The sequence below is a fragment of the Dipodomys merriami genome, unplaced genomic scaffold (genome assembly GCF_024711535.1).
Source record: "Dipodomys merriami isolate MVZ:Mamm:240054 unplaced genomic scaffold, mDipMer1.0.p SCAF_1, whole genome shotgun sequence".
In the NCBI taxonomy this organism is placed as follows: domain Eukaryota; kingdom Metazoa; phylum Chordata; class Mammalia; order Rodentia; family Heteromyidae; genus Dipodomys; species Dipodomys merriami.
In genome coordinates, this window is record NW_027202270.1 from 101,334,603 (window position 1) to 101,351,579 (window position 16,977).

A 16,977-nucleotide genomic window follows, 5' to 3' on the forward strand; every position below is an offset into this window, starting at 1 on the left:
TAGAGGGGGTAGTGTTTTGCAAAAAGCCCCCCTCATTGTGAGGTGAGCAGTGGCCTAGCTCAAAAAGGAAGACTCAATTTCTCTGTTAATCTGTATTATATTCTTCTCCCCAGTGGAGGGTCACCTCTGTTCTCTGAAGAGCAAGGCTTGTAACTCTAAGGCAGCTTGGGTTAGAGGGTGAGATAGTGCTCACCCCACAGTTGGTTATCTAGGCCCAGAGGAATAAAGGTAGTATCTTATATGGTGGCAGAGCCCTTCACAATTATGTCTAGACTATTCTGAATTGTAAGTAAACATGTGAAAATCTTGTTATCTTCCCTATGCTTCTGTATGTACCTGTGAGAGAAATCTAAAAGAAACATTCGAATTTTAAACTAATTCCTATCACATTCCCTTTAAAAACAGTTATCATGTGCTGGGTGAATTCATTTGAAGGTCACACCAGGATTTGGGACAGCAGTGAAAAAGAAGATGCAGCTTATATACTGGAAACGCAACCAGTATCTCTTGGATGCAATTGTAGGGCTATAATCAACATATCTCTTTCTCTCCTTCTGCTTCCATTCCCTATAGAATATATATAGAATACATAGATATGAATTTATTCCTGAACTCATTGATTTGATGGGTACCTATATCTTTTCAACTATTCTTTCGGAATGCCATATCAACTAACCATTGTACTTATTTCTGGTTTCCCAAATAACCAGACATAAACATTTTCATTTTGCTCTGCAATCTACATCTAAAAATTTTAAGTAAGAACACAGCCACAAAATTCAAGAGAAAGGAAGTTTTTTTTGTGTTTTTCAAGTTCTCTAATTTATTACCCACTAAAAATCTCTCTCAAACTGGCACCAAGGTGGCTTTTCTTCTTCAGCTGATTAGGCCCGCATGAGCTCAGGAAAAGCTGTCAGATCCTGCCTCTGGCGCAGCTGGAATGATCCAACTGATTTGCCAGTATGGTTTTTCTTTCTTTCAAGAAATAAGCTTCATCCCACAAATCATAAATTTATTTTCTAGATGAACCAAGCCCCTTCCCCCCCAAAATTCCTTGTTCGTTTTAAAAGTAAAACAGCCTAATAACCTCTTTCATGAAACTTCCTCAAAAACAAAAGCAACTTGGGTCATCTTTGGTCAGCATTTCAGTTTCGTGGGCACTAATACCACACCGTATTTGCAGTTATCTGCATTCCCTATGGCCTATGCCCTGTGCCCTATGCAAGGGTGCAAGGGTCTGAGTTTCACTCATCTCCAGAAAAAAGTCATCATGTAAGGCCATGCTAAAACGTTTACCCTTTTAAAATTCTGTCAGGTTAGCCCAGGGCAAAATGATGAGTTACATCAATCTTGTCTTCCTCAGCTGCCCGCTGTGGGCGCTAAAACCTGCTTCTTGGTATTCACCACAATAACCTAAGGGCAATATCATAGTTCTCTGACTCCCCAAGGAACCCCTTGCTCTCCAATCCTTCAATCCTGTCCTCCCATCAGAACTCACCACTCACTGACACTGCCTCTCTTTCATTTGGGTCTCCTCTCTCAACAGATAACCCCTAGCCTGGGTTTGGTAAAGACTATACTAACATAATTATGCATCCTAGTAAGTTGGTATTTATCATCTCAGGATGCACAGATGTGTTTAAGAAGACCAGGTCACCCTACTTCATCTCAAAAAGATGGCATGGTATCAGTCCTTTAGCAAATAAGCCTTTCAGCTCTTTCTACAGTAGATGGCTGAGAACCACAGAGGCAGATGTTTTCCCAGATATCTACTCGCTGTTGGGGTTTTAGCTGAAGGAAAAGTACAGTAAGCCCACCTTTGCAAATTTACCATATGTGGCTCTGACTAAACATGATCAAAATAAGTAAATGAAAGGCCTTTCAAAAAGCAAAAGGTTTTAATTCCCACATTTGAATTATGTAGCTCAGTTAATGCAGAGGAGCACACAATCTTCAGTTGCCATCAATTGTGTTTAAATCACTGTAATCCACTGTTTCCTTGCCCTGAAATTGTAAAAATTGGCCTCCCATCAAAAGCAAATGGCTCCCCAAAAGCAAAGTAAATAGTAATGCGCTAATTCAAGTGAGATGTTACAATGAGATGTTACAATGGCATGTCTTTAGAAGTTGGGTAGCATTATGGGGAAAATGAATCAGGCATCGTCAGTATAGCACTGAATTCTGTATCTTGAGCATTCGTCTCAGTGATGGCTTTCTTATAACTACATACTCAAAAATACCAAGTGTCTGCTGCTTTATTAGAAAAATGATGGGATGAGCTTTATGTTGATGCAATTGCTAATTTTATAACTGCTTTATTCATTTGCCCTTTTCTGTATTCCATATTGTAAAAATCTTTTAACTTTTACCTGCTTTGAGTCACACTCTAGTCCACAATTCCCATCCAGGATGAGCTGACGGGGCCCACCTTGTTGTTTTCATTTGATTCTAAAAAGGGGATTCTTCCTTTTAATTAAGAATATAACAACCGTGCTGGAATGTGGCACAAGTGATAGAGTGCTTGCCTGGCAAGCAGGAAGCCCTAGTTTAAACCCCAATACCACCAAAAAGCAAACATAAATACCACAACTATTTGATATTATCCTTTATTTTAAATATAAACAGAACTGTGCTACCAGCCTGACTGGAGTAGTATATGTTTTCTCTGTGAAGAAAGTGGACAGAATGACACAACCCACAACTCCTCGATTAAGTTAACCAGGTTGAGCAGATTTGAATAAAAGCACATCTTGTTGCATGCAACAATGATCTGACAGAAGAGTTGGATGGCAGAGTTAGTATTTTACTGCTTTCAGCTTCACTACGCAGTTTTAGAGCCATGCATGCATACTGTCAGAACTTACAATTGCCTACAAAAGGAGAGTACAATGCTACCTGTGGAGCCTCATCACCAAGAGAAGGTGATGTTTCAGACCTTAAAAATACCCTCAATTGTGCAGTCCTTTTAGAATGAAACCTGCCACGATATGAAACACTCATCAAGGCAAACCTTTTTCAAGCAACAGTGAAGACATTATTATTAAATTTTACTACCATGCATGTAGCACACTGTGAGAAAAAAAAAGGGGGAGCTTTGGAGAAAAGCATCAGAGCATATATGTTTAAAGACATAACATGTGGAGGTTTCATTTGCGATCACTTTCATAGGCAGGGAGAGTGGCTCGCGACATGACTGCAAGAGTTTCAGTATCTTGAAACATGACTTTTTTTGGAAGTGACTACCCTTTATCCATCCACACACACCTCCAAAAAAATCAAAATGTACTTCATGAAACTATTGTATATGAAGCACTTATTAGCCGTAATTAAATGGACAATATGAATTTACTACGTCTTTAGGACTCTGGCTTGTTCTGGTTTAGAGCAAGATGATTAATGCAAATACATATTACTTGAGATAACCATTTAGCAGCTAATTTAGCCAAATTTATTACAGCAGTTAGAGGTTTTTCATTTCAACAGACGGAGACAAGGACATGCCAAAAGTGGGCCACATAGATGAGTGCACACTGCCCTCTAGTGGCCAACCAGCGGGTGGTACTTCCTGGGGTGGGGGTGGGGGGGAGCAGAGAGTTGCTGTGATCCATAACCAACTCCAAACAGCAGCTTCTGTACATTTTCAGCATCCTTTAAACCATTCCCTTCCATAGCACTTTATTTCAGGGGATGATTTACTGCACTTTCCCCTTTTACTAGCTCAGGAGTACCCAGATACAAATCAAATCAATTTCAACTTGGCAAGATTTTGGTTAAAGTATCATTTTTAACATCTGCATTTTAAAGCTCTCTTTCAGTGGGTATTTAATGGCACCGTTTCACATTACTGATTGTTTTTACTCGTTCCTTCATTTTGGGTCATATTTCAGAGTCTGTGTGGAGCCGTCACTCTGTTTGGCTCTAGCCAAGTCAATTCCATGTCTCCCCCTTAGGCCAGGGATTCTCTCTGACTCAATGAGGGGATTTATTTCATCCCAACATTCAGCAGTCTCACCTGAATTTCTCCCAACTGAACAGTATCAATTCAATCCATCTGAGAACAATAAATTTGGTTAGCCAAGATCAAAAGGGACAGATGGGTAAAGGTGCCAGTTAGTATTGCTGGAACTGATCGAAACAGAGATCGAAATGATCGAAAGAGAGAGGCAAAGCATCTTTAGAACCATTCAAATATCCAGACCTCAAAGAGGACTTCCAAATAAATCACATCCCTATATCCTCTGCTTCCCATCTCATGTCAAACCCAGTGACAATATTTACAATGTAGTAAGTGCTCTGTGAGCCAAAGGATTTGTAGTCCTCTTATTCTTCCTTTCTGCCAGAAAAGAAATAAAGTCTTGATACAGATGCCAATAACCCTCCTCCAGCACAGCCACTCCACCGAACTGTTGACTTCACCAGCCCTACTAGTGCCATCTTACATTAAGCCCACAGAAGGGGTAGAGGTTCTGGGCTTGAGGATTTGCGCAGATGAGAATCACATGTCCTTTGTCTTATTACCATCCCTTCTGTTTTGGTTTTTTTTTTTTTTTCCTCCAGTGCTGAATAAAGGTCAGTGTGTGACGAAGTACTATCGCTGGATGCAGAAGAATGGAGGATATATCTGGATACAGTCTAGTGCTACCATAGCTATTAATGCCAAGAATGCAAATGAAAAGAACATCATCTGGGTGAATTATCTTCTTAGGTATATCTTCTAATTGTTTTATTTCCCAGTTATAAGTTGTGCAGCCCAATGATGTAAAGTTATATTATCTTTAAATAATAAGTAGTACAGAGTTTTATGGAAATTCTGCTCCCCTTTCCACAAGTTTCAAAGAAGTGTGAGAAAATCAAAATGTTGGAAAGGTCTCTCAGGGAAGATTTGCAAGATTCTAGTAATTCTTGAGTTGCCAACATTTGGCCAACTCTGTCAAAAAAATTGCTTTGGTTTTTCTCACAAATGCTCAGACCAAAAAAAAAAAACATGATACAGACTTCAGCCTGAGGCAGAAATATTTAGCTGAAGTATTCAAGACGCATGCTTTTACCTATAGCCTCCACACTCTCACTCATGCTCTCTACTCCTTGTGAAAAATAAGCAAAAGAGATGGAGAGGAGGGACAGAGTATGTAATATTCCTATTGCTCATCATCCCTTCCATGCCCTCAGCCAGCTCTATATGGTTTGATGGAGAAACATAAACTGCTTTGCCAGAATGATGATGATCTCATGATAAAAAGTGGAGACAATTTTCCTTTGCCTGTTGATGTGATCTCAGACATGTTCCGCTGCTCTTACAGTATGTCTTCAAACTTATATCCATAAATAAGTCCAAGCTCAATCGCTTCGTAAACTCTGTTGTGCCATACCTTTTCTCTTACCCTACTTTCTGCTTTTGGATCCAAACAAGCAGAAAAGTAAGACCAACAGGTAGGGTGATTTGTATTTGGAGTGAATCTTCTAGAAGGTTCTCCACCAATCTAAGAGGCATAAAGAGGCATTTCCCATTTCAAGGCAGTTTCACAATGCTTGACTTAGCTTCCTCCCACCACCATCATACCAGTCTGGCTTCTGTGTCCCTAAAGGCACCAAAAGGGTCCACGTGGTCTAAGTAAGAAAACTTCCAGTAGGTCTAATGAATGGAAGTTGGTGCCCTTTGGCTGATAAATTTTGACAGGGACTACCTGAATCCCATTTTTCTTTGAAACAGCCAAATGGAGCTGAGATGTTAACAAGGCTGGCTTATCAGCACAGTGGCCCTTCAGTGTTTCACATACTTTCATGATGACTTGAAGGCACGAATGTGCTTGCTTCCAACAGGGTATCAATCAGACACTAATGATTATTGCTGTGGAGAAGGCCTTAATGGCGACCACTTAAAAGAATCTTCATTAATCTACTTTCTTTTATCTTTTTTGACCTCTACTGCTCTATGTTAATTCTCTCCCAAGGTAAAAGTATGTGCATTTCTTGGGGCTTTCTCCTAGGGCCTTCATGCAAACTATCCCTTGTAGTCATGATGTGTTCCAGAGGGTTCTGATATCGAGGGATCCTTTTAGATATTGCTGCATGGAACAGTCATTTATATGTAATGCAGGAAGTGATACTCAGGTGCCTAAACAGAAAATAGAAACAAGGTATTATGACATTATATTCTTTAGTAATAACCCAAGCAGACTCATTACTACAAAGCATAAAACAGTGGTAAAAGGTTACATCTTGTCTTCCACATTGATGTGAACAGGACATTAAGAATTTCTGTCTAGTTGTTACTCCCATTTTGGAAGACTGTTTTCTGCTCTGAACCTTTCTTACTGCCTCATCAACCCCAAGACTTCCCAGCCTACCTCCTATGGTAAGGGTAAGGTCAGTCTGAACAACTTGGGACTGATACCAGTGACCTAGCATGGAGTCAAATGGTACAAAACTTCATGACTGCTTGGTGATTCTATTCCATCATATTCTATAATAGACAGGAAGGAGGCAGTTTGGATTTCAAAGACCAGACTTCGGGCTGTAGAACCTATTTCAAATGTGACAGACCTTTTCCAGCTGACCCAATGACCTACAGTGAGGTCAGCAATAAAAGGACAGTAAATTGGAGGACAAGTGACCATTTAAACCCCATGGCACCTAGACAAAAGAAAGTGATGTCAATGAGCTTTAGTATAGGACATTCCACCAAGCTAGCCACCCAACAACCCATCTATAGGCTGGATATCTAAAAAGGAAAGGAAGAGACCTCGGCAAAGCAGCAACTACTAAAGTTTGCTTTTCTTCCCCCTATTCATAGCTTTTGTTCTTCGCTAAAAAAACAAACAATGTTTTCATTTCAAAATGTTTTCCTGCTCAGAATCCCTCAGTCCCAGGGCCTAACCAAGCTCAATCTAACTTGTTCTGAAATTACTGCTCTTCTGTCTTTTTCCCTCCCTTATAATACAGGCTCAGATTATTCAGAGAAAATGCTGTCTACCTTTCTATCATTAGTCTCATCTGATTATCTGGAAAACTACTGCGAAAGCTAATTCACACTAAGGAGTAAATGCCTGATAATCCTTCTGGTTGAATTAACCCTCAAAGGAACTTTTGAAGTTTTAAGAGTAGTTACTGAAAGAGTGCCTCTTTCGTATGGGAATTTCACTTCACTAGAGGTTAGCAAATGAGTCAATAATCATCTGTTTGGCTGGCCATCCTGGACGCCTAGAAGAGGCACTTCCCATTTCAAGGCAATATGTTCTGCTTGTGCCTTCAGATTATAGAGGCTCATACACTGGGCTTTCCAGAAGATAGCCATCTCAAACTGACCAGAAATATTCTGCTTCCACAGGTGGCTTGTTTCTACATTAAAAATAGAACAAAAATATGTTTGCGCAAATGGGGTTAGATCCATTCTGCTAGGGCCCCTCTCACACTGGGATCCCCCACACACACTGCAATCAGATTGCTAGCTAACAAGTCACAGGTGTACACCACATGAAAAGATGAAAATGTGATTGTAATGGGTGTGTTGACAGTTCGGTAGCCATAATCCACACATCCCAAGGTGCACCTGTGCATCTGACAGATCGTTAGGCACTGAGGGCTCACCTCCCCCACCCCTTCACCACCACCACCACTACCTCTGGAACCATCAGAAAAACTGAGAAGTTACACTAAGGGGGTTAGACAAGGGTACTGAGGCAACGGATTCATCAGGAGCCCAAGGAAAGATAGGGCACACTGGGAGGTATGGGAATGAGTTGCTGAGAGTACTTATTCCCCCAGCCCCTCAGGTGCTGTACTGGGAGGAATGTCAAGAAGCACAGTTCCCTTGCCCCCAAGTAGTACCTGACTGATTAGTTTAAAAGATTTTTAGTGCCTTTTATGTCCCATTTGGATAGTCAGTCACTGTAACAGAGTGCACCTGTATCCTGGAACATGCGATCCAAGCTTCGAAATAGTCCCACAAAGAGCTAAAAAATGATTTTCTGTTTAGTCTTCTAAACTTTTTAAACTCCACAACTGTGGCAAGGAAGTGTCAGAAATGGTTCACAGCAAATTATGCAGAGTGAGTGCCTGCCCTCCTAATGAATGCCTCCCTCCACACAGCAACCCTGAGTACAAGGACACACCTATGGACATCGCACAGCTCCCCCACCTGCCAGAGAAAACTTCCGAATCCTCCGAGACATCTGACTCTGAATCTGACTCTAAAGACACCTCAGGTATTACAGGTATTACTACTTCTCCATGTTCTGTAGCTTCAGGTTGCCTCTCCAAATGCAAGGGTGGGGTGGTGGCCAAAGGGCCATGGCCAGAGAACCAAACAGCCCAATTTTATATCACGATGTGCACACCAAGTTATTACTGAGTCTCCTATCGTCTCTACACATAAATGCATATATTTACCTAACATATAAATACATACATGTGTATATGTGTATGTTGTTGTGTATACGTACATAAACATACAGATAGGTAGATTTAGTGTTAGTCCTTCCCTAGCCAACAGGAGTCATGCTTTAGTCTCACAGTTAACTCAAGCCTCTTTTCTGGAAACAGGTATAGGAATAACCCTGCCAGCTCCAAGAAAGTTTGTGCCTTGGAGCCCCAAATGTTCAGAACTGATCTAAGCTACTGAACCTCTAAAGCAGAATAATTTATATATGGGTGAATGCCTCTTGCAGGGTGCCAGACTGCTATTTGTTTTCTGAATGCTTTACTATTCCCCATTATTTTGGGAAGTAGTCTTCCTAAATAGTTATTTGAGAATAGGAAAACTAATACAAAATTTTACTTTTCCTTCAGTTCTCAATTGCCTCCCATAGACATGCAAAGTCAGGGAGCACAGAATTCATAAAATGTTACAGCTGCAAAAACTTCTAAGCCTATTTTAATCCTACCACTACAGCTACAGAAGGGGAAATGAAGGACAGAGAAGTTGTATGTTTTTCCAAGGTTCTAATGCAGGCTGCCATCCAAACCTATCATGGGGGAGCCATAAAAATCACCATCATCCTTACATATTTTGAGGCTATTTACTGAGAAAATGAATTCTCCCTAAAATGCAGAAGATGACAAGTCTCTTCCTGTCATCAGGGCTCCTCCAATACAGTGACAGCAACATGAATGTCTATACACAGGACACAGCTTCAGGAAGGCAGGAGGAAGGGACAAATATTCATAGTGGATCTTGATAATATTCCTGCCCCTTCAATTGTATCATTTGGAAATTCTTTACTACAGCAGTGAAGTACATGGATTATCCCCACCAGTTATATTCCTTCAGAGGAAAGAGACAGAAGCAAATTAAAACATACAATGAATCAGATAATGAATCTAAGTGTTATGGAAAAACACTTGCTAGAGGGTGTGGCTTCCAATAATGATAACAAAAATTTTCTGCACCAGTGGAAGTCCAGAGCTCTTTAAGTGTCACCTGGCATTCCATCATCTGTATACCTGGCACCTTATCCCAGGTTAATTTTGCCCCCCTGGGTATCTCTGCAGAACTTCTAAAGTTTCAATGTGCCTACGCATAAGAGGAGACCTACCATCCTGCATTTGCACCAGGTGTCCTGGCCTTTCTGAGGGCCTGGATAGCAGAAGCTTACTAAAAGAGCCAGCCATGGACCAGTCCCATTGACACAGTGTCGTTTCTCACATCTCCTGTCCCAACTTCAGCTAATCTAGGCCCTCAACAGAGACTGCCTGGTCATTAAAGTCACTGGAAGGCTGTGTAACTGAGCACAGGACACCTCTTTCCCTCCTCCCCGCCAGTCTCCAGGTGAGAAGCTGGTTCTGCCCTGCTAATGCAATGTCCTCTTTTCTCTCCCCTTGCCCTGCCCTCCCCCAACCCTGGGCCCTGCACAGAGGACAATGAGAACTCCAAGTCTGACGAGAAGGGGAATCAATCCGAGAACAGCGAAGATCCTGAGCCCGACCGGAAGAAGTCGGGCAATGCGTGTGACAACGACATGAACTGCAATGACGACGGCCACAGCTCCAGCAACCCCGACAGCCGCGACAGCGACGACAGCTTCGAACACTCGGACTTTGAGAACCCCAAGGCGGCCGAGGACGGCTTCGGGGGGCTGGGCCCCATGCAGATCAAGGTGGAGCGGTACGTGGAGAGCGAGTCGGACCTGCGGCTGCAGAACTGCGAGTCGCTCACGTCAGACAGCGCCAAGGACTCGGACAGCGCGGGCGAGGCGGGCGCGCAGGCCTCCAGCAAGCACCAGAAGCGCAAGAAGAGGCGGAAACGCCAGAAGGGCGGCAGCGCCAGCCGCAGGCGCCTCTCCAGCGCGTCGAGTCCTGGCGGTGGCGGCGGCGGCCTGGAAGCAGCAGCAGCAGCAGCAGCAGCAGCAGCCGGGCTCGTGGAGCCCCCGCGGCTGCTGTCTTCCCCTCACAGTGCCTCTGTGCTCAAGATCAAGACGGAGATCTCGGAACCCATCAACTTCGACAACGACAGCAGCATCTGGAACTACCCGCCCAACCGGGAGATCTCCCGGAATGAGTCTCCCTACAGCATGACCAAGCCCCCCAGCTCCGAGCACTTCCCGTCCCCGCCGGGCGGTGGCGGCGGCGCGGGCGGCGCGGGCCTGCACGTGGCCATCCCGGACTCGGTCCTCACCCCGCCGGGCGCCGACAGCGGCGGCGCGGCCACCCGCAAGACTCAATTCAGCACCTCAGGCAGCACAGCCCTGGCCCCGGTGGTGGCGGCCGCCGCGGCCTCAGACCCGCTGTCGCCCCCGCTCTCGGCGTCCCCGCGGGACAAGCACCCCCCCGGGGGCGGCGGCAGCGGAGGCAGCAATGGCGGCGGCGGCCCCGGGGCGTCTAACTCCTTGCTGTACACTGGGGACCTGGAGGCTCTGCAGAGGCTACAGGCCGGCAACGTCGTGCTCCCCCTGGTGCACCGGGTGACCGGGACCCTGGCGGCCACCAGCACAGCGGCGCAGAGGGTCTACACCACGGGCACCATCCGCTACGCGCCCGCCGAGGTGACCCTGGCCATGCAGGGCAACCTGCTGCCCAACGCACACGCCGTCAACTTCGTGGACGTCAACAGCCCCGGCTTCGGCCTCGACCCCAAGACGCCCATGGAGATGCTTTACCACCACGTGCACCGGCTCAACATGTCGGGACCGTTCGGCGGGGCGGTGAGCGCCGCCAGCCTGACGCAGATGCCCGCCGGCAACGTGTTCACCACGGCCGAGGGACTCTTCTCCACGCTGCCCTTCCCGGTCTACAGCAATGGCATCCATGCCGCACAGACTCTGGAGCGCAAGGAGGACTGAGGCGTCCGCTCGCGTGCCTACGTACGTGCGTGCGTGCGTGCGTGCGTGCACATGTGGGTCGTGCGCATGCCGCATGCGCATGCGCAGGGCTCCTCAGAGGAGGCATGGTGGTCGGCGTTTTCAGTTTTTAGACCTTTAATTCTAGCACTTTGAATTCGAGCAGGTCAGCGTCCTCTCCACGCGGCGGTCCCCCCCTTCCACCCCCCCCCATCCCATTCCCCTTCCTTTCACGTTGACTTAATTCTTTTGTGTAAAGACAAGTTTTATTGTTTTGGCCTTCCGAGGGTCAGATGACCAGTTCAACTGCCTGCCATTTTGTCTTCTTCTAAAGATGTGTGTTGGGTTGTTTGGCTTTTCTTTGCATCTTTATTAAGATGTCTTTAACGTGTATATGCCTCTGCCATAGAATACTCAGTCTCGTGGTCAAGAGATTTCTCGAGTGACAACCATTGAGGGTTTCTTCCTAAAGATCTTGATGTGATCAAGATGGAAAGAGACAAGCATAAACAATGTGCCCTGTTTGACTAAGTCAAATGAAATGGGGTGGTGGGTTTTTGTTTGTTTGTTTCTGTTCCTAATTCCTTTAAAAAAAATAGGGGAATAGTATTTTAGAATTTTATGCAGAATTTAATTCTCTTTTTTATGGTTAAGATTTTAAGATTTTTCTTACTTGCACATAAAAAAAATAATTTGGGCTCTTAAACTTAATTTCTGGCCTATGACTAGAATGTGTTGGGGTTTTTTTTGTTGTTGTTTTTACAAAAAAAAGTTGGACTAAATGTTAATTACTGAAACATTAACTTAATTTCTAAAATCATGGTGCTATCATTTATTAATCTATAATGTCTTCATACAAAATGCAGCTCCTGGGCTGGCTTTTGGGGAAAAAAAAGAAAAAGAAGAAAAAAAAAAAAAAACCACGATGTTTTCTGTCCTGGTGTGGAGTCAGTTGCTGCAGTCTCCTTGGTTAGTTAAGACAAAGCCCTCATTAACGTTTGCTGCAGGATTTAAAATGTTTTACCTCCCAACTAACAAACATAGCCTCACATTAAATTTAATGGGTCAGTAAAGCCCTTTTAAAAGGGGGCCTTTGATGAACTCAATCAAACTGATTTGAGGAGCAGTTTAGGTACATCTGCCTTTTGTTGAGCTTTTTATTTTTTTTAACTCAGTCTAACTGAGGCTAATTTTACAACTTCAATAATACTTAGGAGTCAACGAAGGAAAAATAAACATGTTTTTGTTGGGTTTTGTTTTTCTTTCACTTTTTGCTTAAAAAAAAAGGAAGGTTGTATGTTGAGGGACTGATTTGATGGAATTTATTTTCTTTTGAGTTCTTATTTCTGGGTTAAAACCAATATGTTTTAAAACTAAAGAATGGGTTAATAAGCTTCAGACAGATAACTGCAACTGAAAACTGCACATTAAAGTTAAACAAAACAAAAAAAAAAGAAAAATAAGGAAAAAGAAAAAAATAATCCTATTTTGTCTGCATTGCCAGAAATCAGTGTGGTGTCAAACACTCCAAATGACTGTCAAGTATAAATTCTTCTCCTGCTTCATTTTTGGCAGTTGTTTGTTAAGGCATCTAATAACAGATGTGAGAACTGTAATGTGTACAATGTGTACGTGTCCTCGGCTGTCAGTCCCATTGCAGTTTCAATGTGTGTTTCTATATGCAGTATATACTAAGCTAACGTAGTTGTTTTGTCCTTTGTCTTCTCTGTGCTCTATCTCTAGTCTGGAGTGGTACAGTCCCATTCCTGCAGTCCTAGTGAATCAGTGATTCTTGGGGGTTAGTGGTTTTTGTGTGGTGGCCTTCCTCTGTAATGTCACCCTATACTGCTTCTACTGTCTGTGAATCCTCTGTTTTACTTTTGAAAATTCCTGCCGTTGCTTTGCTGGTGTATATTCTCCCTGCCTCTCCTAACTTTCCCTTCCCTTTCCTGTTTTCCCCTTTCCTTCTCTGCTTTCCATCCCTGGTCCTCCAAATCCTTTTCATTCTCAGAGATAAAAAGACTCTTAACTAGCTCAAGGTTAATGGAGCCATTTTCCCCACAATGGAATTCTGGGTATGACTGACACACTCACTCTTTCTCTCTCTCCTCTCTCTCCTCTCTCTCTCTCTCTCTCTCTCTCTCTCTCTCTCTCTCTCTCTCTCTCTCTCTCTCTCTCTCTCTCCCTCCCTCCCTCCCTCCCTCCCTCCCTCCTGGAGTGCAACAAAAAGCACTGAAGAATAATGCTCAGATATATTAAATAAATGATGCCATACAGCCTCAGTTGTTAACATTCCCAGAGTCCCTTGTGCTCTACCTATAAGCAGTGGGTGCTTTTCTTTTTTTTTTTTTTTCAGGTTGGCTGATGGAGCAATATATAAAGCAATTACCAGTGAGACAGAAAATTATTTCAAAGGTCAACCAACATTTTTTTAAAAAAAAACAAAATGGGTGGGGGTAATGGAATATAGAATTGTCATATATATTTGTTTATTCGTGCAATGCTAATATAGTAACTCAGCTGTCCTTTGAATATCACTGTGTGGAGTGGATTCCTCTAGAACCTTTGATTCCATGAGTTGGGCCCAAGCTATGGTAACATAATAACAGAATGAAGTGGATGCCACAAATTTTAGTAGTGAGCTTACTTGAAGGATTGCAATAGGTTTAGAAGATGAAGAAGGCCGATTGAGAAACTTAAAGATTAATCGTGGAAGCTCTACTCTAGCTATTGAACAATCAAAGGAATGCACCTATCAGCTACAAAGAACAGCTAGACAGCTGTCTTATTTTTCTTTTATAAATGTTTCTGTGTTGTGTCAAAATGATTTCTGGTGATTTAAACTAACAGATAATCACAGCTGCTGTCTAAATCCATAGTGTTTAAAATACAAAATGGAAAAAAAAAAAAACACTTCATTACCTGTGAAGACTGTGTCTGTGTTTTTAACTATTTCTTGTACAAATATATGAAAACTTTTATGAGGAGACTGGTGCCAAGTAGCTGAATAATGGGGAAAGGGATATTCTGTTCGTAAAAATCTTAGCAGTGTTACCAACTCTACGATATATATATAAAAATAATTAAAACATTACAAAGCGACAGCTATGGTACATTTGTTTTGTGTGAAGCTAACCGGACCTAACTTCCTGAGTGCCTGGCTTATTTTGAAACATTTTTTTCATTGACCATTGATAATGCTGCAAATCAGAAATGTACATACTTCATTTACAACAGGGTTCTTTTTATACTTTTGTAGATTTCTCATACATGTCACATACATGGTTGTCTTTATGTAACTTAATTTTTTTCATCCGCAGGTGCCATTTTCATAATAAACTTCTCTTGGATTTGTTACTATCTGGCATCATTTCTTTTACATGTAACCATCCTAACTAATGAATGCTGGTAGTATTTGTTTAAGCAGGTACTTTGGTCATTATTCTTTATTTAAAAAGAAAAAAAAAGATTTCAAATGCATCCATATTTTTGCTAGTTTTGGAAAAAAAATGCATAGCTTGTGTACTGATGAGGCTGACAAGGCCCAGATTAAGATGCTAATCCAAATACTACACAAAACTTGCAACCATCCTAAATTTTCAGCTACCCCAACTCATTGTCATACCAAGCATTAGTATGCATATTCTCAAAGCTGAACAGTGGGTATGCAACCTTAACCACTGTGGGAAGGGTGCATTCTTTCTTGATTAATGCTCAGTAAGTGATGAGAGCTGTCATACATTAATCATTTAAAATGCACTTGATATTTTCATTTATTATGATCTATAATGTGTAACCAACTTTTCCATTGCTTATACGTCTCTCTATTCTAAATACGTTTTTTCTTTTCCTCCAGACAAGCTAAGTCATGGTTGTGCTGTGTTATATTTAAGTCAGCATGTGGCCTGTTACATTTTAAGGCAGGTAATATGGTAGCATGTTTTTGTGGTAGCATCTCAAAGTTAAGAATTGAGTAGTTTACCTGTTCAGGCTGTGCTCTCCAAAAAGAGAGAGAATAACTTAATCAAAGCCAAAAGAGAGATGTGTTTTTGTTCCCAAACTACGAATGATAGTAAATATCATTGCCTCAGTCTATGTCTTTAGTGGCTTTTGCTAAGTTGGGGATAAATAATATTAATAGAGGGATGATGGATATGATCATTGAGACTGATGGATGAAAGTGTGGTTAGGTCTGTAGGCTTTCTGCTGTTCCCTACGTGGGTCCTTGAAATAAGTATTTAAGAGGCTAAGGAGAGGGTGAGAGAGAACACAGAATTGAATTGGCTTAGTTATTTTTCCAAAAGTTATCTTTTGCTCCAAAGTGCCAGCAATATAAGAAATAACAAGATTGCAGAGGTCAAAACTAGGGAAGCTAGACCCGAATGGATGATGGTGAGGAGACCAGAGCTCACCCAGGCCACTCTGGTAGACACTGATGGGGTAGCTCTTGCTGATGGCTTTCAGAGGTTTGCCTGGAGCAAGATATGGTGAAGGCAGAGGGATAATGTGTTATAGTGAGGCTGGTAAAGCCACAATACTGCTTCTGGACAGTTCTACTGCTCTATGAATCCTGAGGCTTGAGTAGACAAGTCAAACATGGTGGGAGAATTGAAATCCTCATAGTCTTTGGAGCTTCTGCAGTAAAAGTGATCAAAATCCTCCATTCTTTTCCCAATTTGAGCCCCCATCCACGTAAGGTTTCTGTCTTTTGTATACCTATTATTGCTAAAAATAGGTCACTAATGAAATAACAGTTCATATCTAGAAAGAGCAAGCAAGCTCTGGACTCAGACCCATTGATAATTGGGAAGCCCTTCCATTTCCCTAGTCCCAGGCCTCGCAATCCAGCCAGAGCCTCTAGCTCTCTAGAAGCCCAGCCCCTCTCCTTTGTCAGGCTGGCAGCAAGTCAACCTGCCAGGGCTCCATCAGATGTTAGACAGAAAGAGGATCTGCAACCAGATCTCTTCATCTCCTCCCTCTTCTTTCCCAGCTGATACTGACATAGTTCATTTGCCAATGAAGAACATTTTTCAAGGGAAATCAACAGAAAATATATATCAGGAGGGAATCCAGGGAGGAAAATTACTGGGAGAAAATGAGGGAAGAGGTGACACTGTTCAAAAAGAAATGTACTCAGGGCTGGGAAGGTGGCTCAGTGGTAGAGTGCTTGCCTTGCATGCATGAGGCCCTGGGTTCGATTCCTCAGTACCACATAAGCAAAAAGAAAAAAGCCGGAAGTGGTGCTGTGGCTCAAGTGGTAGAGAGCTAGCCTTGAGCTGAAGAGCTGAGGGACAGCACGCAGGCCCTGAGTTCAGGCCCCACGACTGGACCCAAAAAAGAAAAAAAAAAAGTACTGATTAACTGACATGTAATTTTAACCCCTCTGTATATCACCTTTACAATAAATTGTTTTTAAAGAGGGAAACCATGCACTCACCTTAGTATAAAGAATCTGGGTTACTCTTTTTTTGTTGTTTTTATTGGTCATGGAGCTTGAACTCTGGGCCTGAACGCTGTCCCTCAGCTCTTTAGCTCATGGCTAGCGCTCTACCACTTGAGCTGCAGCACCACTTTCTGGGTTACTCTTATAAGCTGTAATTCTTACATACCCTTCCCTACTCCTAGGCAAAATCTATTTACACCAAGAGGGCTTAATGCAACTGGAATCTAACTTGTATGTGCTTGGTAATGTATCAAACACAGA

The 16,977-nt window shown here is 42.7% G+C and overlaps 1 protein-coding gene across 5 annotated transcripts in view; it reads left to right on the top strand.

Annotated features, from left to right (window-relative positions):
- Positions 1 to 14,587, top strand: part of Npas3 (neuronal PAS domain protein 3) — an 890,187-nt gene extending 875,600 nt beyond the window's left edge. For 2 of the 5 annotated variants that reach the window (XM_070026485.1, XM_070026486.1), the window contains 3 exons: positions 4,558 to 4,705; positions 8,089 to 8,204; positions 9,853 to 14,587. In XM_070026485.1, coding sequence (XP_069882586.1) covers positions 4,558 to 4,705; positions 8,089 to 8,204; positions 9,853 to 11,276 — 1,688 coding nt within the window. In that variant the 3' untranslated portion in view covers positions 11,277 to 14,587. Of the gene's footprint in view, positions 1 to 4,557; positions 4,706 to 8,088; positions 8,214 to 9,852 lie in introns of all 5 variants that reach the window. The other 3 variants (XM_070026490.1, XM_070026491.1, XM_070026480.1) reach the window with 3 other exon arrangements.
- Positions 14,588 to 16,977: the final 2,390 nt, after the last annotated feature.